General features: G+C 39.1%; 8 protein-coding genes across 11 annotated transcripts in view; all 8 read left to right on the top strand.

Annotated features, from left to right (window-relative positions):
* The first annotated feature begins 224 nt into the window (after positions 1–224).
* LOC124315312 (putative carbonic anhydrase 3) lies at positions 225–20,262 on the top strand. 2 transcript variants are annotated; one of them, XM_046780904.1, is made up of 12 exons: positions 17,505–17,773; positions 17,840–17,882; positions 17,972–18,129; positions 18,192–18,320; positions 18,389–18,538; positions 18,618–18,741; positions 18,805–18,912; positions 18,996–19,234; positions 19,300–19,420; positions 19,492–19,594; positions 19,671–19,890; positions 19,961–20,262. In XM_046780904.1, the coding sequence occupies exons 1-11, from the start codon at positions 17,702–17,704 to the stop codon at positions 19,831–19,833; spliced, it is 1,410 nt and encodes a 469-aa protein (XP_046636860.1). In that variant the 5' UTR covers positions 17,505–17,701; the 3' UTR covers positions 19,834–19,890; positions 19,961–20,262. The 2 variants fall into 2 exon arrangements, with proteins under 2 accessions (XP_046636861.1, XP_046636860.1); XM_046780905.1 differs by lacking the exons at positions 17,505–17,773; positions 17,840–17,882; positions 17,972–18,129; ... (3 more) ...; positions 18,805–18,912; positions 18,996–19,234 and adding exons at positions 225–367; positions 471–579; positions 656–817; ... (2 more) ...; positions 1,289–1,516; positions 1,593–1,696 and having other exon boundaries at positions 19,353–19,420.
* On the top strand, positions 2,376–4,174 carry LOC124315507 (carbonic anhydrase 12-like). The gene is made up of 8 exons (XM_046781237.1): positions 2,376–2,443; positions 2,555–2,612; positions 2,697–2,723; positions 2,798–2,959; positions 3,047–3,200; positions 3,287–3,392; positions 3,457–3,687; positions 3,762–4,174. The coding sequence occupies exons 1-8, from the start codon at positions 2,420–2,422 to the stop codon at positions 3,879–3,881; spliced, it is 882 nt and encodes a 293-aa protein (XP_046637193.1). The 5' UTR covers positions 2,376–2,419; the 3' UTR covers positions 3,882–4,174.
* On the top strand, positions 4,506–6,217 carry LOC124315502 (putative carbonic anhydrase 3). Its single transcript, XM_046781224.1, has 8 exons — positions 4,506–4,617; positions 4,691–4,751; positions 4,875–4,901; positions 4,969–5,130; positions 5,208–5,361; positions 5,447–5,552; positions 5,627–5,857; positions 5,949–6,217. The coding sequence occupies exons 1-8, from the start codon at positions 4,591–4,593 to the stop codon at positions 6,072–6,074; spliced, it is 894 nt and encodes a 297-aa protein (XP_046637180.1). The 5' UTR covers positions 4,506–4,590; the 3' UTR covers positions 6,075–6,217.
* Positions 6,377–20,555, top strand: part of LOC124315409 (carbonic anhydrase 2-like) — a 35,794-nt gene continuing 21,615 nt past the window's right edge. Inside the window, exons 1-8 of one of the 2 annotated variants that reach the window (XM_046781072.1) lie at positions 6,392–6,531; positions 6,606–6,690; positions 6,786–6,830; positions 6,900–7,061; positions 7,137–7,290; positions 7,349–7,454; positions 7,520–7,768; positions 7,862–8,109. In XM_046781072.1, coding sequence (XP_046637028.1) covers positions 6,394–6,531; positions 6,606–6,690; positions 6,786–6,830; positions 6,900–7,061; positions 7,137–7,290; positions 7,349–7,454; positions 7,520–7,768; positions 7,862–7,972 — 1,050 coding nt within the window. In that variant the 5' untranslated portion in view covers positions 6,392–6,393 and the 3' untranslated portion in view covers positions 7,973–8,109. Of the gene's footprint in view, positions 6,532–6,605; positions 6,691–6,785; positions 6,831–6,899; positions 7,062–7,136; positions 7,291–7,348; positions 7,455–7,519; positions 7,769–7,861; positions 8,110–20,555 lie in introns of those variants that run through there. The other variant, XM_046781071.1, reaches the window with a different exon arrangement.
* On the top strand, positions 8,446–10,103 carry LOC124315541 (putative methyltransferase DDB_G0268948). The gene is made up of 7 exons (XM_046781290.1): positions 8,446–8,693; positions 8,755–8,915; positions 8,985–9,145; positions 9,206–9,416; positions 9,485–9,582; positions 9,651–9,791; positions 9,858–10,103. Exons 2-7 carry the CDS (start codon positions 8,805–8,807, stop codon positions 9,949–9,951), a joined length of 816 nt encoding a protein of 271 aa, XP_046637246.1. The 5' UTR covers positions 8,446–8,693; positions 8,755–8,804; the 3' UTR covers positions 9,952–10,103.
* LOC124315542 (putative methyltransferase DDB_G0268948) lies at positions 10,780–12,624 on the top strand. 2 transcript variants are annotated; one of them, XR_006911502.1, is made up of 7 exons: positions 10,780–11,029; positions 11,093–11,253; positions 11,314–11,524; positions 11,586–11,683; positions 11,742–11,882; positions 11,951–12,121; positions 12,155–12,624. XR_006911502.1 is itself a non-coding variant. In XM_046781291.1 (6 exons), the coding sequence occupies exons 1-6, from the start codon at positions 10,919–10,921 to the stop codon at positions 12,042–12,044; spliced, it is 816 nt and encodes a 271-aa protein (XP_046637247.1). In that variant the 5' UTR covers positions 10,780–10,918; the 3' UTR covers positions 12,045–12,122. The 2 variants fall into 2 exon arrangements, 1 of the variants encoding a protein (XP_046637247.1); XM_046781291.1 differs by lacking the exon at positions 12,155–12,624 and having other exon boundaries at positions 11,951–12,122.
* LOC124315533 (CD209 antigen-like protein D) lies at positions 12,480–13,943 on the top strand. The gene is made up of 6 exons (XM_046781275.1): positions 12,480–12,709; positions 12,777–12,931; positions 13,014–13,184; positions 13,251–13,340; positions 13,450–13,555; positions 13,623–13,943. The coding sequence occupies exons 1-6, from the start codon at positions 12,622–12,624 to the stop codon at positions 13,847–13,849; spliced, it is 837 nt and encodes a 278-aa protein (XP_046637231.1). The 5' UTR covers positions 12,480–12,621; the 3' UTR covers positions 13,850–13,943.
* LOC124315531 (CD209 antigen-like protein D) lies at positions 15,526–17,086 on the top strand. The gene is made up of 6 exons (XM_046781272.1): positions 15,526–15,673; positions 15,758–15,927; positions 16,006–16,173; positions 16,255–16,344; positions 16,466–16,571; positions 16,662–17,086. The coding sequence occupies exons 1-6, from the start codon at positions 15,589–15,591 to the stop codon at positions 16,886–16,888; spliced, it is 846 nt and encodes a 281-aa protein (XP_046637228.1). The 5' UTR covers positions 15,526–15,588; the 3' UTR covers positions 16,889–17,086.

The following is a 20,555-nucleotide window of genomic DNA, read 5'->3' as shown; positions in this document are numbered from 1 at the left end:
GAAATCGTAAAATTTTGCATGGGAGTGGTGCCTGTAGGGTTACTACCAGTTCCTGAAATCAAAGTTCCTCCCATAATTCATGGCCACTTTACCGGGAGAATTTTGGCTGTTTCCAAATCAACACAAATTTAAAATAATACAGAAACAGGTATTCGACAAATGAGATAGCGTGGTTTAAAATCATCTTAAATAGTGACATTGAGAAAGGGTGGAGTTGATTTTTCCTTTGGGAGGGGGATGGACAAGGTCTCGCATCAACGAGTATATAAATTGAAGCTAATAAATAGCGTGCAATCATTATTACCCGGAAATCATTCTGGGAAGAGACGACATCTCTAAAATGGCGAAACTTAGCGTGTTTTCTCAGGTAAGTTATTAAATTCGTATTCATTTCTTTATCTGTATTATAACATGGCCTAACACGAATTAGAAAAAAAATATTGCTTTCATCGTATTTTATCGTGTTGCAGTTTTTCTTGGTATTATGTTGTTTTGTGGCCATCAACGCTATGCCCAATCCGCAGGGCCCAAAGGGAGCTTTGGTAGCCACAGCTGAAAGTGGACATTTTTCTTATGATGGTAAGTTTAGCCAGATTTACTTTAAAATATTCGCCTGCTTCACAAAATCTAATTTTCGTTTTGTCTTTCTTCAAAGATCCTAACAAATGGAAGGAACACAATTCGCTGTGCGCCGGCGAACATCAGTCGCCCATCAACATCGATACCAGGAAAAGCAAAACGGAAAAATTCCCTCCGTTCCGTTTCCACAACTACGCAAAAGGTTTGCCCGAGAATTTGGAGAACAACGGACACACTGGTATGTTTACCTGTGCTTTAATTTTACTAAAAATTTAACGAAGCAATCAAGAACATTTTCGTAATTCGAATTTCAAATGTTTTTAGTCCAGTTGACCATTGACAACTTAATTAAGGATTTGCCTACCATTTCCGGAGGTGGTCTGGAAGGTCCTTACGAGTTTGCTCAGATGCATTTTCATTGGGGAGAAGCTGAATTTGGTAGCGAACATAAAATCAACAGGAAACAGTAAGATAAACCCACTGAGAAGAATCTCTAACTCGAAATTTTACAGAATTAATTTCTATTGCCTTTTAGATACGCTGGAGAGGTTCACATTGTCCACTGGAATAAAAAATACGGAAATTTCGTGAATGCCACCAAACACAACGACGGTTTAGCTGTCTTGGGAATCCTGATTGATGTTTGAATAATTCAAAAGCTGTTACTCGAGAGATTAAAATTAATTATATTCAATATTATATTCTGCAGCTGCAAGACAAAGAGAATATTGCCTTCAGCCATATCGAACAATTTGACGACATCAGAGATGCCAGCAAGAAAAACGAGAAATTGCCCTACTCCGTCCCGTTGAAGGATCTCCTTCCCAGCAACACTGTAAGCTTCTTCCGCTACGAAGGATCCCTGACCGACGCCAGATGCAACGAAGATGTCATCTGGACCGTTTTTGAAACCCCAATTCACATCTCCCATAATCAGGTATTTTGTTTTGCTGATTGGTACAAATAAGCCACGAATTATTGAGAAAACTTCATCGCCATGTCAATATTTCTAGTTGGATATGTTCAGGCAGTTGAACGATGACGAAGGTGAGCCGCTGAGTAAAAATGTCCGTCCCACTCAACACGAACACGACCGAATTGTTACCTACTCTGGTCCCGCTTACATGCAATGTGGCACCTGTTCTACCGCTACTGCTGACCGTAGTAGTGAAGGTCGATCCGATTCGTCTGAATCCAGCGAATCAAAGGAAATGACCAAATCGAAAACAAGACACTATGGCTATTAATTAATAACTATGTTGGATATTTAAGAACCGAAAAACTCTCCGTGCTTTATTTAATAAATTTGGTTAAATGGGTTTCTTTCCTTTTACAATGATTCAATATGGAATAATGGATAACAGAGAGCTAGAAATTGATACATAAAAATGTGACGATCGATCACAAGACAAACGCGGTGAAGGTCACCATGTCCCGGTTTTTACAAAGAGGCGATAAAGGCAAACACATACCAATTTCATTTGTAAATAAAAACAACATTGGGTCAAAAAAAAAAAAAACTGATCGTGCTTGTGTCAGTTAGCCTAATCTATCAAATGTCATAGTTGTCTGCCAAAGGGCAAGTCCTTCAACGATGATTATCAAGATAGTTCGATTAAGATAGAAATGAATATTGTGCAAGTTCGATTTGAGTTGGATGTTTTTAGATCAACTGTGGTATACGGATCAAATCGATCCAATATCAATAAAATAACTATTAAAAGGATTTCCCCACCCGGATTTCTATACAGATAGCGATGCCCATAAAAACCGAGGCAATTCATTGCATTCTAGCATTTGTCTTTAACAGGTGAGTGCATGCAAATTATTGTTTTCAAAAATGTCGGTGATCTCGTTTCTCCAGGTAAAAATGGAAATTTCTGCCAATTAAAATATTAAACCTTATTATTACATAACGAAGTAGAGTTGCAGACTAAAACATTTTTAAAAATTGAACCTTATTATACTTATATAGATCGTACTCTTAGTTTCCTTTGGACTCGCTAACGGTGCTGTCATCCGGGTCGAAACAGGTTTACATCTTTACCTTATATATAGCCGATATTAATACCTTAATATTATCGGACGCAAAAATAATTACTTTTGTTTTCATTCAGTGCCGAAAAACGCTTGGAACTATGACGGTATATTAAGCCTTAACATTAGGCTAATGTGGGTTATAATTCAATAATAATATGTTCACTCTTGATTACTATAGATCCAAGTCAATGGCCCGTTGACTTCTCAACGTGTGGCGGTGAGCAGCAGTCGCCCATCAACCTCGATCCTTTAACGGCCGTCGAGTTCGCTTATCCGACATTAAGTTTCGTCAACTACGATAAAGCTTTCGTCCAAGTTGTCACCAACAACGGCCACACGAGTAACATGCAGATAAACATATAGAGTTATTTGTTGCATCTTAATTTTATTGCCATTTCTCTTGTTTGAATTATTCGAAATTATTCAGTTATGCTTCAGTTGAACGAAAATCTACCCGTCACAGATCTATCTTATTTGAGTGGAGGTGGCTTGCCACCGGGAGTGTACTACTTCCATCAACTTCACTTCCACTGGGGTAGCGATGTCAGCCGAGGCAGTGAACACCGCATTGCCGATCAACCGTACATGAAATTTTGTGAACGTTGTTTCTATAAGATAAAATTGAAACCCATATTCTATAATGAACATAAACGCTTGATAATTCCAGATTCCCGGCTGAACTCCACATTGTCCACTACAATGGAAAATACGGAGATTTCGCCACCGCTTCCGCATTTCCCGACGGTTTAGCTGTTTTAGCCATCATGATGGAAGTATGTTTGAATCTTTGAATATAGACTTACAGAAACATTCTCAATCGATGGCTTGATTGTTTAGGAGGAAGCTTACGACAACATTGCATTCCGTCACATTCAACATTTCGAAACGATAGCCAATCCCTTAGACGCCCAAACCTACGACGTGCCGATCCCGATTCCACTTGAAGATCTGCTTCCGGACGATCCTACGGCCTTCTTCAGATACGACGGCTCTCTCACAACGCCCGAATGTAACGAGTCAGTTTTTTGGACGGTTTTCCAGACTCCCATCGCCATTTCAAAGCGTCAGGTGCAAAACTTTGCCTAGTCATTTAATTCCCTTATTGAAATGATCTTATTTAAAAATGGTGTGATTTTATCTAGCTGGTCAAATTCCGAGGGGTATACGACGACGAGAGTCGTCCGCTGGAAAACAACTATCGCCCAGTTCAGCAATTGAACACCCGCGTTGTCTCTTACCGCCCGTCTAGTCCAGCAGCTTAAAATGTCCAGTCAATCAATCGCCAAAGTCATCAAATGTTATTATCTGAGTTACGCGTTCAATGTTACACTGTTTGCAAAATGTTGATTTATATCTATCTGAAATATCTTCATATGATGAGTACACTACAAAAATGAGAATTCCATTTATTTGTTGATAATATAGCCGGAAAATGTGTGACACTTTCACCCCGCGTGTTCTATATGCAATTTAGTATTCAAGGCGGGTGTTACTCGGTGAAACTCGGTCGGTGTGCCGAGACAATCGTGTGGAATACAAAAATCGACCAAAATAACTGTACGCGCGCGGTGCTAATCAACAGTAACATTTAAATCATATCAGCAATGGGACTGTTATAGTACCCCCGATAGTTTCACTTTCTAAGTTGATAATTCAATCCGACGCTATCTAGTTTTTCTCATTTGAAATCGCGTGAGTTTTCTGCTGATGATGATGATCCGCGCAACTCGTGCTTGCTGGAAAGGTTCCGAGAAATTTCACCTTTTGTTACAGCACTGTGAGATGCATTGAAAATTCCATGGGCACATGATATGAGGCCAATAATAAAATCGCATTTCACTATATGGATTCAATATGTATATAAAGATGAAGTGCTGTTTGCAAGTTCAACAGTTGTTCCGTTCCGTCCAGCAGCACACACGCTAATATATACCTGCGCTCAGGCGAGCGGGAGACAAAACTATTACGAACATGGCAAATCTGAGTTTGATGTGCAAGGTGTAGCAATATAATTTCACAATTTAATTATGTCTTCGTATTTATCTTACATAACGTTGATTCGGTTGTACAGTTCTTGTTAGCGTTATTATGCTGTAGCACAGTAGGCATCAATGCCCAAGTTCCAAAGCCAGGTATAACATATTCTACTAGATCTGATGACATTTTTAAAATTAAATTTTGCATATTAAACAAAAACTATTCCCTTATTGTTTCATTTGATTGTGATTACGTTCGATTTCGTCTATATAACCCAGCACCGCCAACCCATTGGAACTACGAACGTAAAATTATATCTAATCAATTATTATATGCTCTGATAATATTATCCAAATGCCTATCGTGTTACAGATCCGAATGAATGGAAGGAACATTTCTCGTCTTGCGGAGGGGAGCATCAGTCGCCCATCAACCTCGAGCTGAGCAAAGCCGCTGTTGTCGATTATCCCAAATTCAGTTTCAACAACTACGACCAGGTCTTCCCCGAAATGGTTACCAACAACGGACACACAGGTAAATAAGCGCTTTTTCGGAATTTCGATCGACCAATCAATCCTCGGTAATCCTCTTTTAAATCTATTTGTATACAGTTATGATGCGTGTGGAGAGTGGGGGCAAAACCGTAGAAGAGTTGCCGTTTATTACCGATGGAGGACTAACAGACCGTTTCAACTTTTTCCAGCTCCATTTTCATTGGGGTAAAGACACGATGAGGGGCAGCGAACATTACATCAATAATCGACAGTATGTTTATTCTCATTAGTCTTTTTCATATTTCAATTCTTTCCCGCTCTGACCATCCGAATTGTCTTTTTATATGTATTAAAAGATATCCAGCCGAACTGCACATTGTCCACTTCAACGCCAAATACGGAAGCTTTAACGACGCTGTCGTTCATCCGGACGGATTAGCCGTCTTGGGAATTATGATGGAGGTTAAACTTATATAGATTACTTGAATTATACTAAGCCATGTAAACACAGAACACACGTTATTTTATTTCCTTAGTTGGAGACTAGAGATAACATTGCCTTCCGCCATCTGGAATATTTTGACGAAATTATTAACCCCGACGTGGATAAAAAGAGTGTCTTGCCTTATTCCTTTCCGCTGATGGATTTTATTCCCGACCGAACCGGAAGCTTCTACCGATACAACGGCTCGTTGACTACTCCCGGCTGTAACGAGGACGTCATCTGGACGGTTTTCGACACCCCGATCGGTATTTCCAAACGCCAGGTATAAACATGAGAATGTTATAGCTTGTGACATTATTGTATTATGACATATTAGTGCTAATTTTTCTTCAATCTTATCCGGGGGTTTTTAGTTGCGCATCTTTAGAAAGTTACACGACACTGAAGGCCATGAGATGGAGGATAATTTCCGTCCAGTTCAAGAGTTGCACGATAGAGAGCTGACTTACCGTCCGGAAGATCCGAACATGGACGAATAATTTCTTTCGTATATTTTTTTTAATGTTGGAGGATTGTCGATTCCCGTTTGATGTTACTTGTTACGCAAGATGATCCGTCAAGAAGATCAAATTCTGTTGTATGCGGTTGTATGAATTAATAATATAGAGCCTAAGATTATCAAGGAAAGAAGTATTGTTTTTATTGCTGTATATATCCATCCGGAGTCTTGGCCCATCGAATTACAATCGATGGTTGCAGTTTACTTTCAGATCGCCTAGCGGCTGGCGCGATAATAAAAATGGTTCTTTTGTTTCGCTTAGACATTTCCCCCCCCAAAAAATTCTTCTGAAAATCTGAATGATGATTTTCTTTACAGTCCTCTATCGTCGTCTGTACAAACAAGTGTCGTTGAAACTTGAAAGTTATTTTTTGTTTTTCACCCATCATTCGCCTCTCGTTTCCAATATGCAAATCAAGCTAACATTTTCCTTCACGGTATGAATTTAGTATAAGCTTAACGCTAATGAGTTTTTTTTTTGTTGATTTTAAAATTGAATCAAATTGTTCAGCTGGTGATTCTGGTTTTGATTCGGCCATTAACGGGATCTGGCATCAACGTGACTAGTTTAGGCTCAACATTACTGGAACGGAATGGTACGTATTACGTAACAACAAGATACACATGAATAGTTTTATTCCTTTTTTCACCATCAAATATAATTAACATTTTATTTGTCTGAATTGTGAAGTAATCGGGAATGCATCTGCAATGAACATTAAGTGGGATTACGATGGTAAGTCGACATATAATTTGTATACGTGACTGAATTTCCAAAAATGTTAAATTGTTGATTTATTAATAGAGTCACTCAAGTGGCCGATTCGTATCGCACCTTGCGGAGGTGAACACCAGTCGCCCATCAACATCGAACCGACCAAAGCCATCAACACTGATTATCCCCGGCTGTCGTTTGTCCACTACGACAAAGTCTTTCCTGAGACCGTCACCAATAATGGACACACAGGTATAATAAGTATCCTTAAAATTTCTTATCCCAATAAACACAAATCAATTTAACGTTTTATTAATATTGATACAGTGACGCTACAAATTCACAAAGACGACGGAGATGACCGTGATCTGCCTTACATTAAAGACGGAGGGCTGTCGGATCGATACATTTTCTACCAACTTCATTTCCACTGGGGTAGCAACAACAGAATCGGAAGCGAACACCGCATAGCCAACAAAAGGTACACATTTGATCAGTTTTCCTTTATTTTGTTTCATATTTCTTTATCTTTTTGAAAGATATCCGGCCGAACTTCACATCGTTCATTACGGCCAAAAATACGACAACTTTACAGAAGCCTCTAAACATCCGGATGGATTGGCCGTTCTCGCCGTTTTAATTGAGGTGAAATTCCCTTTCAAATCTGCTGATGGTGTCAAAGTCTCTATTGCATGAATTTGAAATTCCAGATGGAAAAGAGAGATAACATCGCCTTCCGGCATATTGAGCACTTTGACGAAATCACTCGCCCTGCTAATTCCAGTAGCGCGGGAAATTCGAGTGTTACAAATCTGACCAACCCGGTCCCGTTGGAGGATCTTTTGCCAGACAGTCCGTTCAGCTTCTATCGTTACAACGGGTCGCTAACTACTCCGCTGTGCAACGAAGCCGTCATCTGGACGGTGTTTGACATTCCAATCGCCCTCTCGCAACGTCAGGTTAGTATTATTCGCTATTCAATGGTAGACTATAGTAGTCAACAATTGAAATATGAGATGAGAAATTATGTTTTAACGACTCAATGGTTTTAGATGGACGAATTTAGAAAACTGTTCAACACAGAGGGCTATCACTTGATCGACAACTTCCGTCCGGTTCAATCGCTTCACGGTCGTTTGGTGACGTACCGCTCCGAGATCTAGTCAATGTACACTAGAAATAATTTGACGCCAAAACCGCAATGAGTTTTAGATATTTTAATTTGTTGTTTGAATTATTCGTGCAATATTATACCCATCGATTTCTTAAATGCAAATATAAAATAAAAATACCAAATTAATTATTGATTAAAAACGACTGATGTTTCTCGATATTTGGCGTTGTTTCTTATTTGTATTTTATCCATACCAACAGGTAGCCGCCTCAGTGGAAGGTACATCACAATCCGGCAGAACCCGAAAATATATAGTACACAACGGCAGATGGCGTTTTGTTTGAGCTGAATCTTCACTCCTGCCGCGCTCATTTCAAAATCTATTTGGGAGTGAATGGACTGCTCCTCAGGTGTAAGGAATTTCACCTGACAAGCGGAACATGTAATAGTAAAGAAAATTACTTATCTCGAGACAAACTATCAATTTCTGGAATACGAATGTGTGTTTGTACAATTAATTGATTTCTCTTTTGGTTTTACAAGAAGTCGCATTTATTTTGGTCCAACATACCAGAAATAATCTAATCAGTTGCCATCAGGACTACGGGGACTCGTAAATGTCTAGAGGCTATACAACGCCATACATATAAGACATTTCGCTTTATCAGAATGGCGCCCGACAACCCAATAATGAAATGGGAAGTTTGTGTATTTATACCAGCTTATATGGAACCAACGGTCATGTCACTGCCGGCAGCATCAGTCGTAAGGTATTTGTGTTGTGTGGATTCACACCCACAGTTTAGAGGTCACCTCAAAGGTTCTTTGTAGTTTTAGAAACATTTTAAAGACATTCCTCTGCTGCTGGTGAACAAGCTGCGATGTCACAGCGTTTCTTTGAAGGAACTGAACATGCAACTCTTTACGCAAAGTCCCGACCCAATGCGCCTCCTGGACTTGCCGACAAGATTGTCAGTTTCTTGAAGGAAAAGGTATTTAAAAAAACAGAACAAAAACAACTTAAAACAACGTTTTTAAAGACTGAATAATTTGTGTTACAGTATCAAGGAGACTTGGAGTTGTGTTTGGATGTGGGGTGCGGAAACGGCCAGTGTAGCGGCCTCTTTTCCAGCTCGTTTCGCAAAGTGTTGGCCACGGACATTAGCCCGTCGCAGATAGAAGTGGCCAAAACGCTCAATCATCCAACCAACGTCGAATTTCAGTAGGTTAAATTCAACTCTAAATATTGTGAACGATAATTGATTTTAGCCAACGAACTTAGGGTCAGTCCAGCCGAGATAAGCCCAGCTAAAAATGATTCGACTCAAGTTGTAGTGGCTTGTGTGGCGGCCCATTGGTTCGACTTACCAGCATTTCTCAAAGAAGCCGACAGAGTTCTCTGTCAGAACGGAGTCGTGGCTTTGACGAGTTTCTTTTTGCCAATTGCGGTTCACCCTACGAAATCCGACGAACTTAATGACGCAATCAGACACGTAAGTTTCAAAGCACACACATTACAGTATCTGACAATAATATTCTTATCGATTCACATCGATGTCAGTTTTATTTTGAAAGCCTCGGTCCGTATTGGGGCAGCGGAGTCCGTCACTTGGAAAATGAATACGGCGACTTTACAATCCCTTACGCGGAAACTGTGCGGTAAAAATCAACATATTATTAGGTTACATATATCAATAATAATAAGTTAATTGCAAATTTTTTTCTAGGGCTGAAGTTTGGACCGACGAAGAGCCTTACACTTTAGCCGAAGCAGCTGCTTATTTGGAATCTTGGTCTGGTTTCCAGAATTTGTGTCGAGATAAAGGAGAAGCTGCCGGACGGGATGTACTTCAAGAATTCATTTCAAAGTATTTTAAGTGTTAAAACTATGGCAATCAAACGTTTCTTAATTTCCAATCCATTTTATATGACAGGTGTTTGAAATCGTTGGGAACCACAGACGAACCAGACAGGGTGGAATTCAAATTGAAGCGGAAATATTTCATTTTGATGGGGCGCAAAGCCTGAAACGTTCCAGCCCCAGTTCCAGCACATTACGTTGTAAGCGGTAATGGGCAAAATCATACTGAATATATCACGATAGATTTTATAAGATAGAAGAACAGATTATTTTTATATTAAACATACTATACCGAGTCTTTACAATACAAGAGATGAATACAACTCTTAAAAGTTTACTGTCCGATAGTTAAAGATGCCCTTGATTGTTCCCTGGGATTATTACAGTTACCGTTATTTTATTGTGTTTACCTTGTTTAATCAAACGCCAATTTAATCTGTGTAACTGAGATAAAAGAATTTATGTGCAGCACGAGATATCAAAACAAAGATCGGCGTAAGTGGCTTTCTGTTATTGATTGAAAAGTTCTATTGCGTATTTCCTGGTGACCTTATTCCAATAAGGCTGTCAGTGTGTTCCGATAAATTTAGTTAATAAATTTAGCAACCAAAAATTTCTATAATTCAAAGTTCATGTTAACTAACAAATTTGAATTAGCTATATTATGACACTCATTTTTGCCTCAGTGTCCACCAAAATTCCAAGTCGGAAAGACATAGCTTGGTTAAATTTAGTTCTTAATTCTCTCAGCTATAGGGCCTACTCTCATTTCAAGCTGATAGCTAATTGAATTTTTTTTTCTTACAATTAAAAAAGATGGCTACTTATTTGTTTGTTATTGACAAAACATTAAGTCAAATTTCCATAGTGAAATAACAAAGTTGAATCCGTTCCTGATAACCATATCAGAAAAAAGCGCATGGCAACCGGCAACCCAAAATTGAAATGGGAAGTTTCGTCGACTTATAAGGAACGAACGGTCATGTGACTTGCCGTCAGCATCAGTCGTAATGTATTCATGTTTGGTGATTCATATCCACAGTTTAGTTTAGAGGCAAACTCAAAGGTTCACTGTAGCGCAAAAATTTTGCTCCGACATTTCAGACATTTTCCTCTGCTGGCGAACAAGCAACGATGTCACAGCGTTTCTTTGAAGGAACTGAGCACGCAACTCTTTACGCAAAATCCCGACCAAATGCGCCTCCTGGACTTGCCGACAAGATTGTCAGTTTTTTGAATGAAAAGGTATTATAAACAGCACAATAACAACATGACTTTAGGGCACTGAATAAATTGTGTTGCACATAGTATCAAGGAGACTTGGAGTTGTGTTTGGATGTGGGATGCGGAAACGGCCAGTGTAGTGGCCTCTTTTCCGGCTCGTTTCGCAAAGTGTTGGCCACGGACATTAGTCCGTCGCAGATAGAAGTGGCCAAAACGCTCAATTATCCAACCAACGTCGAATTTCAGTAGGTTAAAATCAACTCTAAATGTGATAAGCGACAATTTATTTTAGCCAACAAACACAGGGTCAGTCCAGCCGAGATAAGCTCAGCCAAAAATGAGTCTGCTCAAGTTGTAGTGGCTTGTGTGGCGGCCCATTGGTTCGACTTACCAGCATTTCTCAAAGAAGCCGACAGAGTACTCTGTCAGAACGGAGTCGTGGCTTTGGCGAGTTACTTTCTGCCAATTGCGGTTCATCCCACAAAATCTGACCAACTCAACGACGCAATCAGACACGTAAGTTTTTTTTTACCAATGTGTGTGTTGATAACAATTTTCTCCTTATCGACGGTATCAGTTTTATTTTGAAAGTCTCGGTCCTTATTGGGGCAGCGGTGTCCGCCACTTGGAAAACGAATACGGCGACTTTACAATCCTATATGCGGAAACTGTGCGGTAAAAATCAACAAATGTTCAGATGTAACGAAGAATTATTGTGTCTTTTGTTGCATAGAGATGAAGTTTGGACCGATGACGAGCCTTACACTTTAGCCAAAGTAGCTGCCGATTTGGAATCATGGTCTGGTTTCCAGAATTTGTGTCGAGATAAAGGAGAAGCTGCCGGGCGGGAAGTACTTCAAGAATTCATTTCAAAGTATTTTAAGTGTTAAAACTATATGGCAATCAAATGTTTCTTAATTTCCAATCCGGTTTATATGACAGGTGCTTGAAATCGTTGGGAGCCACAGACGAACCAGACAAGGTGGAATTCAAATTGAAGCGGAAATATTTCATTTTGATGGGGCGCAAAGCCTGAAAAACGTTCCATAGCACATCTTGTTGCTGTTACTTGCGGTATTGTGGACACTGGACAGCTTCAGACGGACTCACGACAGATCTTTTTCAGAAGTCATTCTTAAAAAGAAAAAAATGCATTTCACCGGCCGTCTTCGCAATACAAGAGATTAATTCAACTCTCAAATTAATCGTTTCATAGTTTTTTTATGCCGTTAGCCCATTACGTAACAGCGGGTAGAACCTGAGAAGATGAAAAGTTTTTTTGTTAATATTGTTTTTTTTTTTTCTATTTGCCTTTATCTACTTTAATCGAAAACTCCGATAATCTGTAAAGCTGAGATAAAAGAATTGATGCGCAGTACGTATGTATGAGATATCAAAACAAAGAACGGGGTGCTGTGTGTTTCTTTTTATTATTCAAAATTTGATACCATTTTGTTTTGCCTCTCAGTACTCCATCAGACATCATTCAAGTTGAAAAGACACGCGCTTATATTATTTCAAGATAACATCATTTAGTCTGAATTGGCAGCAGCTACTTTTTCAAGTCGATTCGAGCTGATAATTAATTCATTTCGCACTTTCACAAGGAAAAAATGGTCGCTCTTTTGGGTGTCTTCCTGGTGGTAACTTTATTCGCTTCCAGCTTCGGGAATGCTGATGTGGTATCCCTAGATGACAAAGGTAATTAAACATTTTTTGTCCCACCAATGAAAAAGACTTGTTCTGTACTAACGACATCTTATTTCAGATTGCGCTGGGGGATACATTTTCGTTGACAAAGAGATCGTGATCGACGGTCCGTTTGACGGAGATTGTATTTTGCAATTCGAAACACAGGAGGATCGTATTCTGGCGTTCACCGTCGTCGATGGGGACATGAAAGAAGCCCTAAGATTTTTTTCAGTAAACATTTTCTGTGGCCGCTGATTGGGGCCTCACAGTGATTACATAACACTGAGTCGCGTATTGTCACCTTTTGGTTTAGATTCACGATGGACTCGAAAACAATTCTCCGATTCTCCTATTAGAAAATCAGAAGATCCTGGAATTAGCCTCAAGGAAAGATTTGCCAGCTGCGCTCTACACTACTCAATCGGGAGCAGAGATAAAATTTATAAAGCTGCCAACTTCAAATTTCCAGCTCAAAATTCAAAAAGTGAGTTCTTTTCCGTTTTCTCTTAAAATTCTTATAGGCTATTTCTGTTATTTGCATACGTATTAGGCCGTCATTTGCCCATTTAATTTGGGAGTGGACAGCCAATGTGGCCGAGTGGTGGACGAGACTTCGTGTTACTGCGCTACCTTCACCAACGTAAGACATCGCAAAATAATCGCAATTAACACATCGCGGCAAAGCATTTCCCGGCTTACATCTTATCAAAGATATTACTTTTTTACGTTGATTTCATTTATTTGAGCAGCGAAACCAAGCAGATCAGACAATGTATTGTGTCGACAACAATATGAAGTTGATTTCGTTCGAAAATGCAACAGAGGAGGAGCGCGTTCAAGCCGCTTGGGGTACCCGTAAGTAGATCAATTTGACGCAATCTTCTGGTGTAGTGGTGTTGAAATATGTTTTGCTGAATTGCAGAAACGCCATTTTGGACTTCGTTGACGGACACTCGTCGGGAAGGAACTTGGCTGTGGGAGAGCTCGATGACCATTCCTGACTACACTAACTGGTACCCTGGAAGACCCAACTCTGTATCTAGCAACACCGATGACTGTATGGCGTACGGTGGCGCAACTTTTTTGACGTTCTGGGGCGATGTTGGTTGCGCAACGATGGCTCACGCAGTCTGTGAAGCACAGCCATAATGTATTTTGCTTGACTAAAAAGATTTTGGTATGAGTTACATAGAATATTAGCTAAAAAAATTGTGAGTACGAATAAACAGCATCAGCAACATCATTTTTGTATTTTTAAAAATTTTGCCAGTTTTTTTAAAATTCCGCTATTAGAAAATTTGGAATGAAAAAACAATCAATTTTCGAGTACAGTATGCCTAGTGATTTCCTGTTCATTCAAAATTTTCTATGGCAGAATTAAAAATCAAAAATTTGTTCAAAATTTTTTACAACTTAAACGCTTACTTATAAGTAATAAGTAATTGCGCAAAAATTGAATAAAAAGAAAAAAAAGTTAGGAGATGACCACCAGATGTTGAAGAAATTCATTTGACTTTTGCAAGCCTAAATGATTTCCATTGTTTTCGCAGCGTCTCCACACAGTTTAAATGGATAGAAAACGGCCACGATAATTAAGACAAACATCACATTTGTCAACAATAGCCACAAGGCATCAAAATCTTTGAAACATCACCTTAAAAAAACATGCCTACGTAGGAAAGTAGCTATGCCTCCCAGGAGAGTCGAACGTAGTTGGTAATTCTACCGTATTAACTCAAATCAACAGACGGTGACTTACTCAACTCTGCTACCCCTTCCCATCATTTTATAAAGGAAAATTGTATAAATTTTAAGAGATGGCAGCTGTAGAAACTGCGGCGTGTCAATATTTTAAAAAGCTGTAAATCTGTAATACACTTAAAACTTGATTATGTTAGAAAATTAGAACCCTTAAAGCTAATGGAAATGCGTTGTTGAGTGGAAGTTGTCTGAAATTCAGTGGCGGCGCCTACACTTTTAAAGCAATAAAATAATACCCTGCAATTAATCAACTAACGATAATATCGAAATAAAACGGGTAAATACCCGTAAGTAAATGTCAGTTTGCTGCAACTTACAAATATATGGCGATTAAAAAATATGGCTCAGCCAAAGTAAAATTGGGTTACGCGTGTCATTTTGATAATAAAGATAGAAGCTAGGGGAAAAGTTTTCCCCCAAATCACCCGAGACAGACTAACACGTCGAATACGTGACTCATCGATTGGCGTGATACGAAAGAAAATCAAATATTGCAGGGATAGAAACATATGAAAAGAAAAGTACATATCATTCATTTATCTCGACAGTTGATATTTTTCAGGTACGAGTGATGGATTATTTCGTAATAAATACAAAGTTCAGGCGTCGGCGCTCTTATACAATGGTCTTAATTATCACGCTGCTGCGGTGTGCGCAGTTTGTTACCCAAGATATTGCGCTCAAATTTTCGAGCGCAATCCATTCCAATGAATGAGGTCTGTACTGTGTGTTTGCATGCACTCGACGACAGCCACGAGCAATCCAAGATAAATACCAGAATAATAAAAACAAAAACAAAACAATACCTCCCAGACGGAAAACTCAAAGAGAAAATATTATAGCTACTGTCACTCAACCAGCTGATGATCATGTGATTCGTGATTCTTTTCTGTCGTTGCTTAAGTTTGATAAAAGTCCAACATGTGGCTTTCATCAATATTAATTGGGTAATTTTTTTAATCTTCACTCCACCAGGGATGTAGCCGTTGTTATGATAGCGCACAGGACATCTTCGAGCGATTACACAACTTTGTCAAACATTTTCGTGTCTATAAAAAGGGCCGATTTTCTCGTCAAAAGTCAACAGAAACCGTTTTTCTTTATACTGTTAAAGAAAGGGAAAAAAAATGGTGAGAGTTGTAGTATCTTATTTCTACGTGTTGGCAATCTTTCTTGTCAGCTCCGGCAATGGAAATGTTGTCCCAGCCAGAGGTAAAAAATCGACTAGATATAGTAATTTAGATAATCAACTTTAATTGTAATTTTAAAAACTTTATTTGATACCGACGAGTATAGATAATAATGTTTTCCCTGGCTGTGGGGGATACATTTTTGTTGACGACGAGGTCGTGATCGACGGTCCCTTTAACGAAGATTGTATTTTCCAATTCGAAACGAAAGAGGATCGTATTCTGGCGTTCTCCGTCGTCGATGGGGACCTAATAGAAACTGAAATTTTTTTAGCCGTAAATAAGCAAAATTGATTTTATTATGTTGTTACGTTTATATTAGCAAACGGTTACATAATTATTTATTTTCGTAAGATTCATGACGGTATCGACAGCAAGGCTCCCGTTCTCCTTGTAGAGAACCGGAAGCTTCTTGAACTTTCCAACCAGGATTTGCCAACTACGGTGTACACGTCTCAATCGGAAGCAGTTATCCAGTTTACGAAGAAGCCAACTTCAAATCTAAAATTAAAAATTCAGAAGGTTACACAGAATTTCCATTTTTTTTCCAAATTATTTTGATTTGATCAATGGCTTTTTGGAATTGGATTAATGAAAAATCAGGCCGTCCGATGTGCTTTCAATTTGGGACTCGACAGCCAATGTGGTCGAGTAGTTGACGAGGTTTCCTGTTACTGCGCTACATTCATTAACGTAAGAAATTGGCAAATTGCACATCAGTAAAAATCATTCACGAATCACGACGCATTATATCGAATGCTACCAACACAATTTTTTGGTGACGTTGTAAACTTTCTTTTTTTGCCCGTTATAGAGAATTCATCCCGACCAAACAATGTTTTGTGTCGACCATAACATGAAGTTGGTCTCCTTCGAAAATCGAACAGAAGAGGAGCGCGTTCAAGCCGCTTGGGGAACAGGTACTAAATACATGCATATAATTAGTTTTGCTCATAATGGAATCACTGCAGAAATGTATACCCACCAATTATACCACTGCAATATTGCAGAAGTTGCATATTGGACTTCCCTGACGGACACTCGTCGCGACGGAAGTTGGCTGTGGGAGAGCTCGATGACCGTTCCTGTTTACACCAATTGGTATCCTAAAAGACCCAACACGGCCGTCAACAACGTCGACGACTGCATGGCGTATGGTGGTGCGACTTTTTTGACCTTCTGGGGCGATGTGGCTTGCACAACGATGGCTCATGCAGTCTGTGAAGCACAGCCATAATTTTTGGCCAACATAACAGCTTGACCAGTCAATTTACCGCTTTCAATCAAATTAATTCAACTATGAATATAATATGAGATGTTTATTGATAGAGAAATGCTTGTCTCGCTCAATATGATCAAACTCTATGCATAGAATACAGCTAAATGGAATACGAGAAATAAAGAGGAAATCTTTATTGGTTTTATTATATGATTATTTATTATATCTTTTTCGGGGTTTTTTAAGGCAATTGAATGGTTACATATGTCCAGCAAATTGTACCGAGGCTGTGGTGCACGCGCTGGAGAACGTGCGAAAGCTGTGTCAACTAATCTGTGCACTTATTGACTGTCAATTAAAAATATGGCAATCGTATAACTAATATAGTAAACGAATGTGTTATCACTATTAGCCGCTCTTTTTGGTTAAATCGATTCCCATCCTGCGGTCCAGATGGGGTTCACATCTGATCAAATATAGTCACCCTGCGGGTAGAACAAACAGCAGGATCCGTAAATACGCAACCGGGAGCAGATATTTCTGGATATTTCACATCCGGATTGAAAATGCTCCCACCTTGTTCTGCAGTCTTTTGGTTGACGGGGGGGGGGGGGGGATGGGTAATATTATGTGCCGCTGTTCAATGAAAAAATACTGAGGCAGCAATACCTCTTTGGTTCATCTTTTGGCTGAACCTTGTTGGTTTCATTATTTATACTGACAAATTCAGGACCTAAACCGTCAAACGACAACCGTCCGTCCTACACATCAGAGGGCCACTCTATACCAGTCGGCTTGAAGAGAAGATTTGAAAAGTGATTTTCGCTTAAGATGAATCAATTGCTTTTTATTCAGTTTGGTTTTCTTGTTCTACTTTTTAGCACAACCGAAGCCTCCATCGAGGTAATTACTACGTGGTAGTTCGATAATTTCATTTCAACTATATTTATTGTATTTTTTTTGTATTAGGTTAGCATGAATTCAAATGACATGATAAATGGGTCTATCTCAGGTATATATAATATAGGTCAATCTTGACAGCTGTTTGCTGATTGTCATAAGTAATATTTCATAATTCTGCGCTATTATGTACACGTAAAGATAAATCTACCGCTTGCTACGGTGATTTGGGCTGTATTAGCACCTTCAATTTCGCTAATCCATTGCTATGGCCGACTGACTTGTTGCCTGAATCAAGGACTAAGATTAATACGTATTTCACGCTCTATACAAGAGACATGCTGCCTAACTTACCACCGGTAAGAATCATTTTTTTTTCTTCAACTAGAAGAGCTGTGTCTCATTTATTCATCTTATATAGAAGTCACCTTTTATTCGAATATCCGGACAAGATCCGGATGGAATAAAAAGAACCTCATTCAGCGCAACTCGTCCAACAAAGTTTTACATCCACGGATGGCGTGCAACCGGAAACGAAGGCCGCATTCTTGTAAGTTTCATTTTACATTTGGTCTGGATTGAATGGATTAATAGAAATTGGAAATGATTTTTTTATAGTACCAACTTATACCCAAATTATTAGCATATGGAGATTTCAACGTCATCATTGTTCATTGGGGTGGAGGTTCAAAAGCCAGTTATGATCAAGCTATTGCCAACACTCGTCTCGTTGGTTTTGAAATTGCTTTCCTTGTCAAAACCATGGTGGTAAGTTATTTTGCTTGTGATATAAACACTAAGTTTATTATTTTTAATATTGATTCTTTAATTTTGATCGAATATTAAGGACCAACTCAATGTCAAGCTATCAGACATTCATTTGATTGGACACAGCCTTGGAGCACATACAGCCGGTTATGCCGGGGAAAAAATTGCTGACCTTGCCTTGGGCCTCGCTGGTCAAATCACTGGTTTGTTACAAATGACATTCTAAATTCATTCGGGAAAATGTTTGATTTTGATTCAATTTTTAGGTTTAGACCCTGCCGGACCATTTTTCCGTCTAGTGCCATTCTATGCCCGCTTAGATCCTAGCGATGCCCAATTTGTTGACGTTATCCACACTGATGGAGGGACCCTAGGTGATTTATTTTCTGGGTCTCTCGCATGTAACTTAAGCTATACACTTGGCTATACAAGTAATTGTTTCTTTATTGGCAAAAAGGTGCTGGTCTAATGGAACCTTTGGGACATCTGGACTTTTATCCTAATGGAGGAATGCGTCAGCCCGGTTGTAATCCTTCCAACTGGCCATCCATCCTAGCGGATCCTACCGCGATTCTGTCAGATGTCATCGCTTGCGATCACACTCGAGCCATTTACCTTTTCATCGATTCGCTCATTCCTGTCATCAACTGTAAAACCATAGGATACAAATGTACCGACTATGACTCATTCAACAAAGTAACGGCGACAACATGTTTCAAATATAACCAATTAAATTCATTAATCTTATCATCCTATAAAAGGGCAAATGCGACACTTGTGGCTCGGACAGCACGCAATGTGCACCGTTTGGCTTAGAAGCAAAAAAACTACCGACAAACGTCAAACTTTACTTCAACACTGGCGGAAATGTTCCATACTGCAGTAAGAACGGGCCGAAAATGTTTAACCCACTGAACTCTCAAGACCTTTATTTATTATTTGGTGATTTTCAGGATCGCATTATGCAGTCAGCGTTGATTTGGCAAAGCCATCCGATGCTAAACCGACAGTTTACGGAGACCTGAGATTAGTTAGCGCCTTACCAGAAGACACACTGTAATATTTTAATTTTAATTAATTTGTCCAGAAAACCATCCACAAAGAATCTTTTTTGTTTTTCTCATTAATCCAGGTCGTTCCGGAATTTGCAGCATGGAATGATTCACAAATTCCTCTTTACTCTCTCTCCAACAGCGATTGCTGTTAACACAATCGATGCTCATTGGACTTATAATGTTTTAGCGGGCGGTCCGTTAGATTGCCCTTTTGGGGGGGATTTGGGAGTTTTTGTGTAATACGAAGCTGTACGCCAACAGCATCACCATTTCAGCGCTAAACAACTACCCTGAATCGTAATTTGACAAATTGTAAAAATATCTATTATCAATTTATTTCGATAAATCTGTTTATTATTCATCATAGAAATAGGATCGCCAACACTTTCAAAAACTGTCCTCTGCAGAAACCTTATGGTGTCATCAAGTCTGGATCTTTTTTGGGTTTTTCTGTAAGCAAGTGTTAATGAATATTCCAGATAAATCAACAGTCAAATTTTGGACTCGGGGAACTTGAACGTAGGCCTAATTTATTGACCAACTAGTGGTTTATTATTTTTGCAAGTCGGTGGTGGTATTTGGTATATGGTCAATGGTGTCCTATTTCACACTTCATTTCAAGCTTCAGTTATTAACTTCTTTCATGGAAATACATAAGCTATAATTGCATCCGTGAAATTAATTAGACGCAGTATGCTGAAAACAAAATCAATCAATGACTAATTGAACAGCACACAGCAATTCAACGAAATGGAACAGAATGAAAAACATGATTGGCTGGTGAGTTGTCTACCTACCCCTATCTCGTATACCAATTTCATCTCGCACCGGAACGGAAAAAAAAAGGAAAAGTCGAAATAAAATGAGAAAATACCTAAACTTAGAAATGTCGGGTTATTAGTTTCCTCATTTTCCCCATTTTTCGCAAAGTTCACTATTAGCCAAAAGATTGGCCAACCTAT

The sequence above is a fragment of the Daphnia pulicaria genome, chromosome 11 (assembly GCF_021234035.1).
Source record: "Daphnia pulicaria isolate SC F1-1A chromosome 11, SC_F0-13Bv2, whole genome shotgun sequence".
NCBI lineage: Eukaryota > Metazoa > Arthropoda > Branchiopoda > Diplostraca > Daphniidae > Daphnia > Daphnia pulicaria.
The sequence above is the reverse complement of the archived record's forward strand: the minus strand, read 5'-3'. Positions and strand labels throughout refer to the sequence as shown.

Bases quoted from the DNA above. Each gene is read 5' to 3' on its own strand.
- LOC124315507 (XM_046781237.1), top strand. From the start codon at position 2,420: ATGTCGGTGATCTCGTTTCTCCAG. The intron at 3,393-3,456 runs GTATGTTTGAAT...TTGATTGTTTAG, and splicing joins TTTTAGCCATCATGATGGAA to GAGGAAGCTTACGACAACAT. The intron at 3,688-3,761 runs GTGCAAAACTTT...GATTTTATCTAG, and splicing joins TCGCCATTTCAAAGCGTCAG to CTGGTCAAATTCCGAGGGGT.
- LOC124315502 (XM_046781224.1), top strand. From the start codon at position 4,591: ATGGCAAATCTGAGTTTGATGTGCAAG. The intron at 4,618-4,690 runs GTGTAGCAATAT...TCGGTTGTACAG, and splicing joins ATCTGAGTTTGATGTGCAAG to TTCTTGTTAGCGTTATTATG. The intron at 4,902-4,968 runs GTAAAATTATAT...ATCGTGTTACAG, and splicing joins AACCCATTGGAACTACGAAC to ATCCGAATGAATGGAAGGAA.
- LOC124315541 (XM_046781290.1), top strand. From the start codon at position 8,805: ATGTCACAGCGTTTCTTTGAAGGAACTGAACATGCAACTCTTTACGCA. The intron at 9,583-9,650 runs GTAAAAATCAAC...ATTTTTTTCTAG, and splicing joins CCTTACGCGGAAACTGTGCG to GGCTGAAGTTTGGACCGACG. The intron at 9,792-9,857 runs GTATTTTAAGTG...TTTATATGACAG, and splicing joins CTTCAAGAATTCATTTCAAA to GTGTTTGAAATCGTTGGGAA.
- LOC124315542 (XM_046781291.1), top strand. From the start codon at position 10,919: ATGTCACAGCGTTTCTTTGAAGGAACTGAGCACGCAACTCTTTACGCA. The intron at 11,030-11,092 runs GTATTATAAACA...TGTTGCACATAG, and splicing joins TCAGTTTTTTGAATGAAAAG to TATCAAGGAGACTTGGAGTT. The intron at 11,254-11,313 runs GTAGGTTAAAAT...CAACAAACACAG, and splicing joins CCAACCAACGTCGAATTTCA to GGTCAGTCCAGCCGAGATAA.
- LOC124315533 (XM_046781275.1), top strand. From the start codon at position 12,622: ATGGTCGCTCTTTTGGGTGTCTTCCTGGTGGTAACTTTATTCGCTTCC. The intron at 12,710-12,776 runs GTAATTAAACAT...ATCTTATTTCAG, and splicing joins GGTATCCCTAGATGACAAAG to ATTGCGCTGGGGGATACATT. The intron at 13,185-13,250 runs GTGAGTTCTTTT...CATACGTATTAG, and splicing joins TCCAGCTCAAAATTCAAAAA to GCCGTCATTTGCCCATTTAA.
- LOC124315531 (XM_046781272.1), top strand. From the start codon at position 15,589: ATGGTGAGAGTTGTAGTATCTTATTTCTACGTGTTGGCAATCTTTCTT. The intron at 15,674-15,757 runs GTAAAAAATCGA...CGACGAGTATAG, and splicing joins AAATGTTGTCCCAGCCAGAG to ATAATAATGTTTTCCCTGGC. The intron at 16,572-16,661 runs GTACTAAATACA...GCAATATTGCAG, and splicing joins TCAAGCCGCTTGGGGAACAG to AAGTTGCATATTGGACTTCC.
- LOC124315312 (XM_046780904.1), top strand. From the start codon at position 17,702: ATGAATCAATTGCTTTTTATTCAGTTTGGTTTTCTTGTTCTACTTTTT. The intron at 18,130-18,191 runs GTAAGAATCATT...CATCTTATATAG, and splicing joins TGCTGCCTAACTTACCACCG to AAGTCACCTTTTATTCGAAT. The intron at 18,539-18,617 runs GTAAGTTATTTT...TCGAATATTAAG, and splicing joins TCCTTGTCAAAACCATGGTG to GACCAACTCAATGTCAAGCT.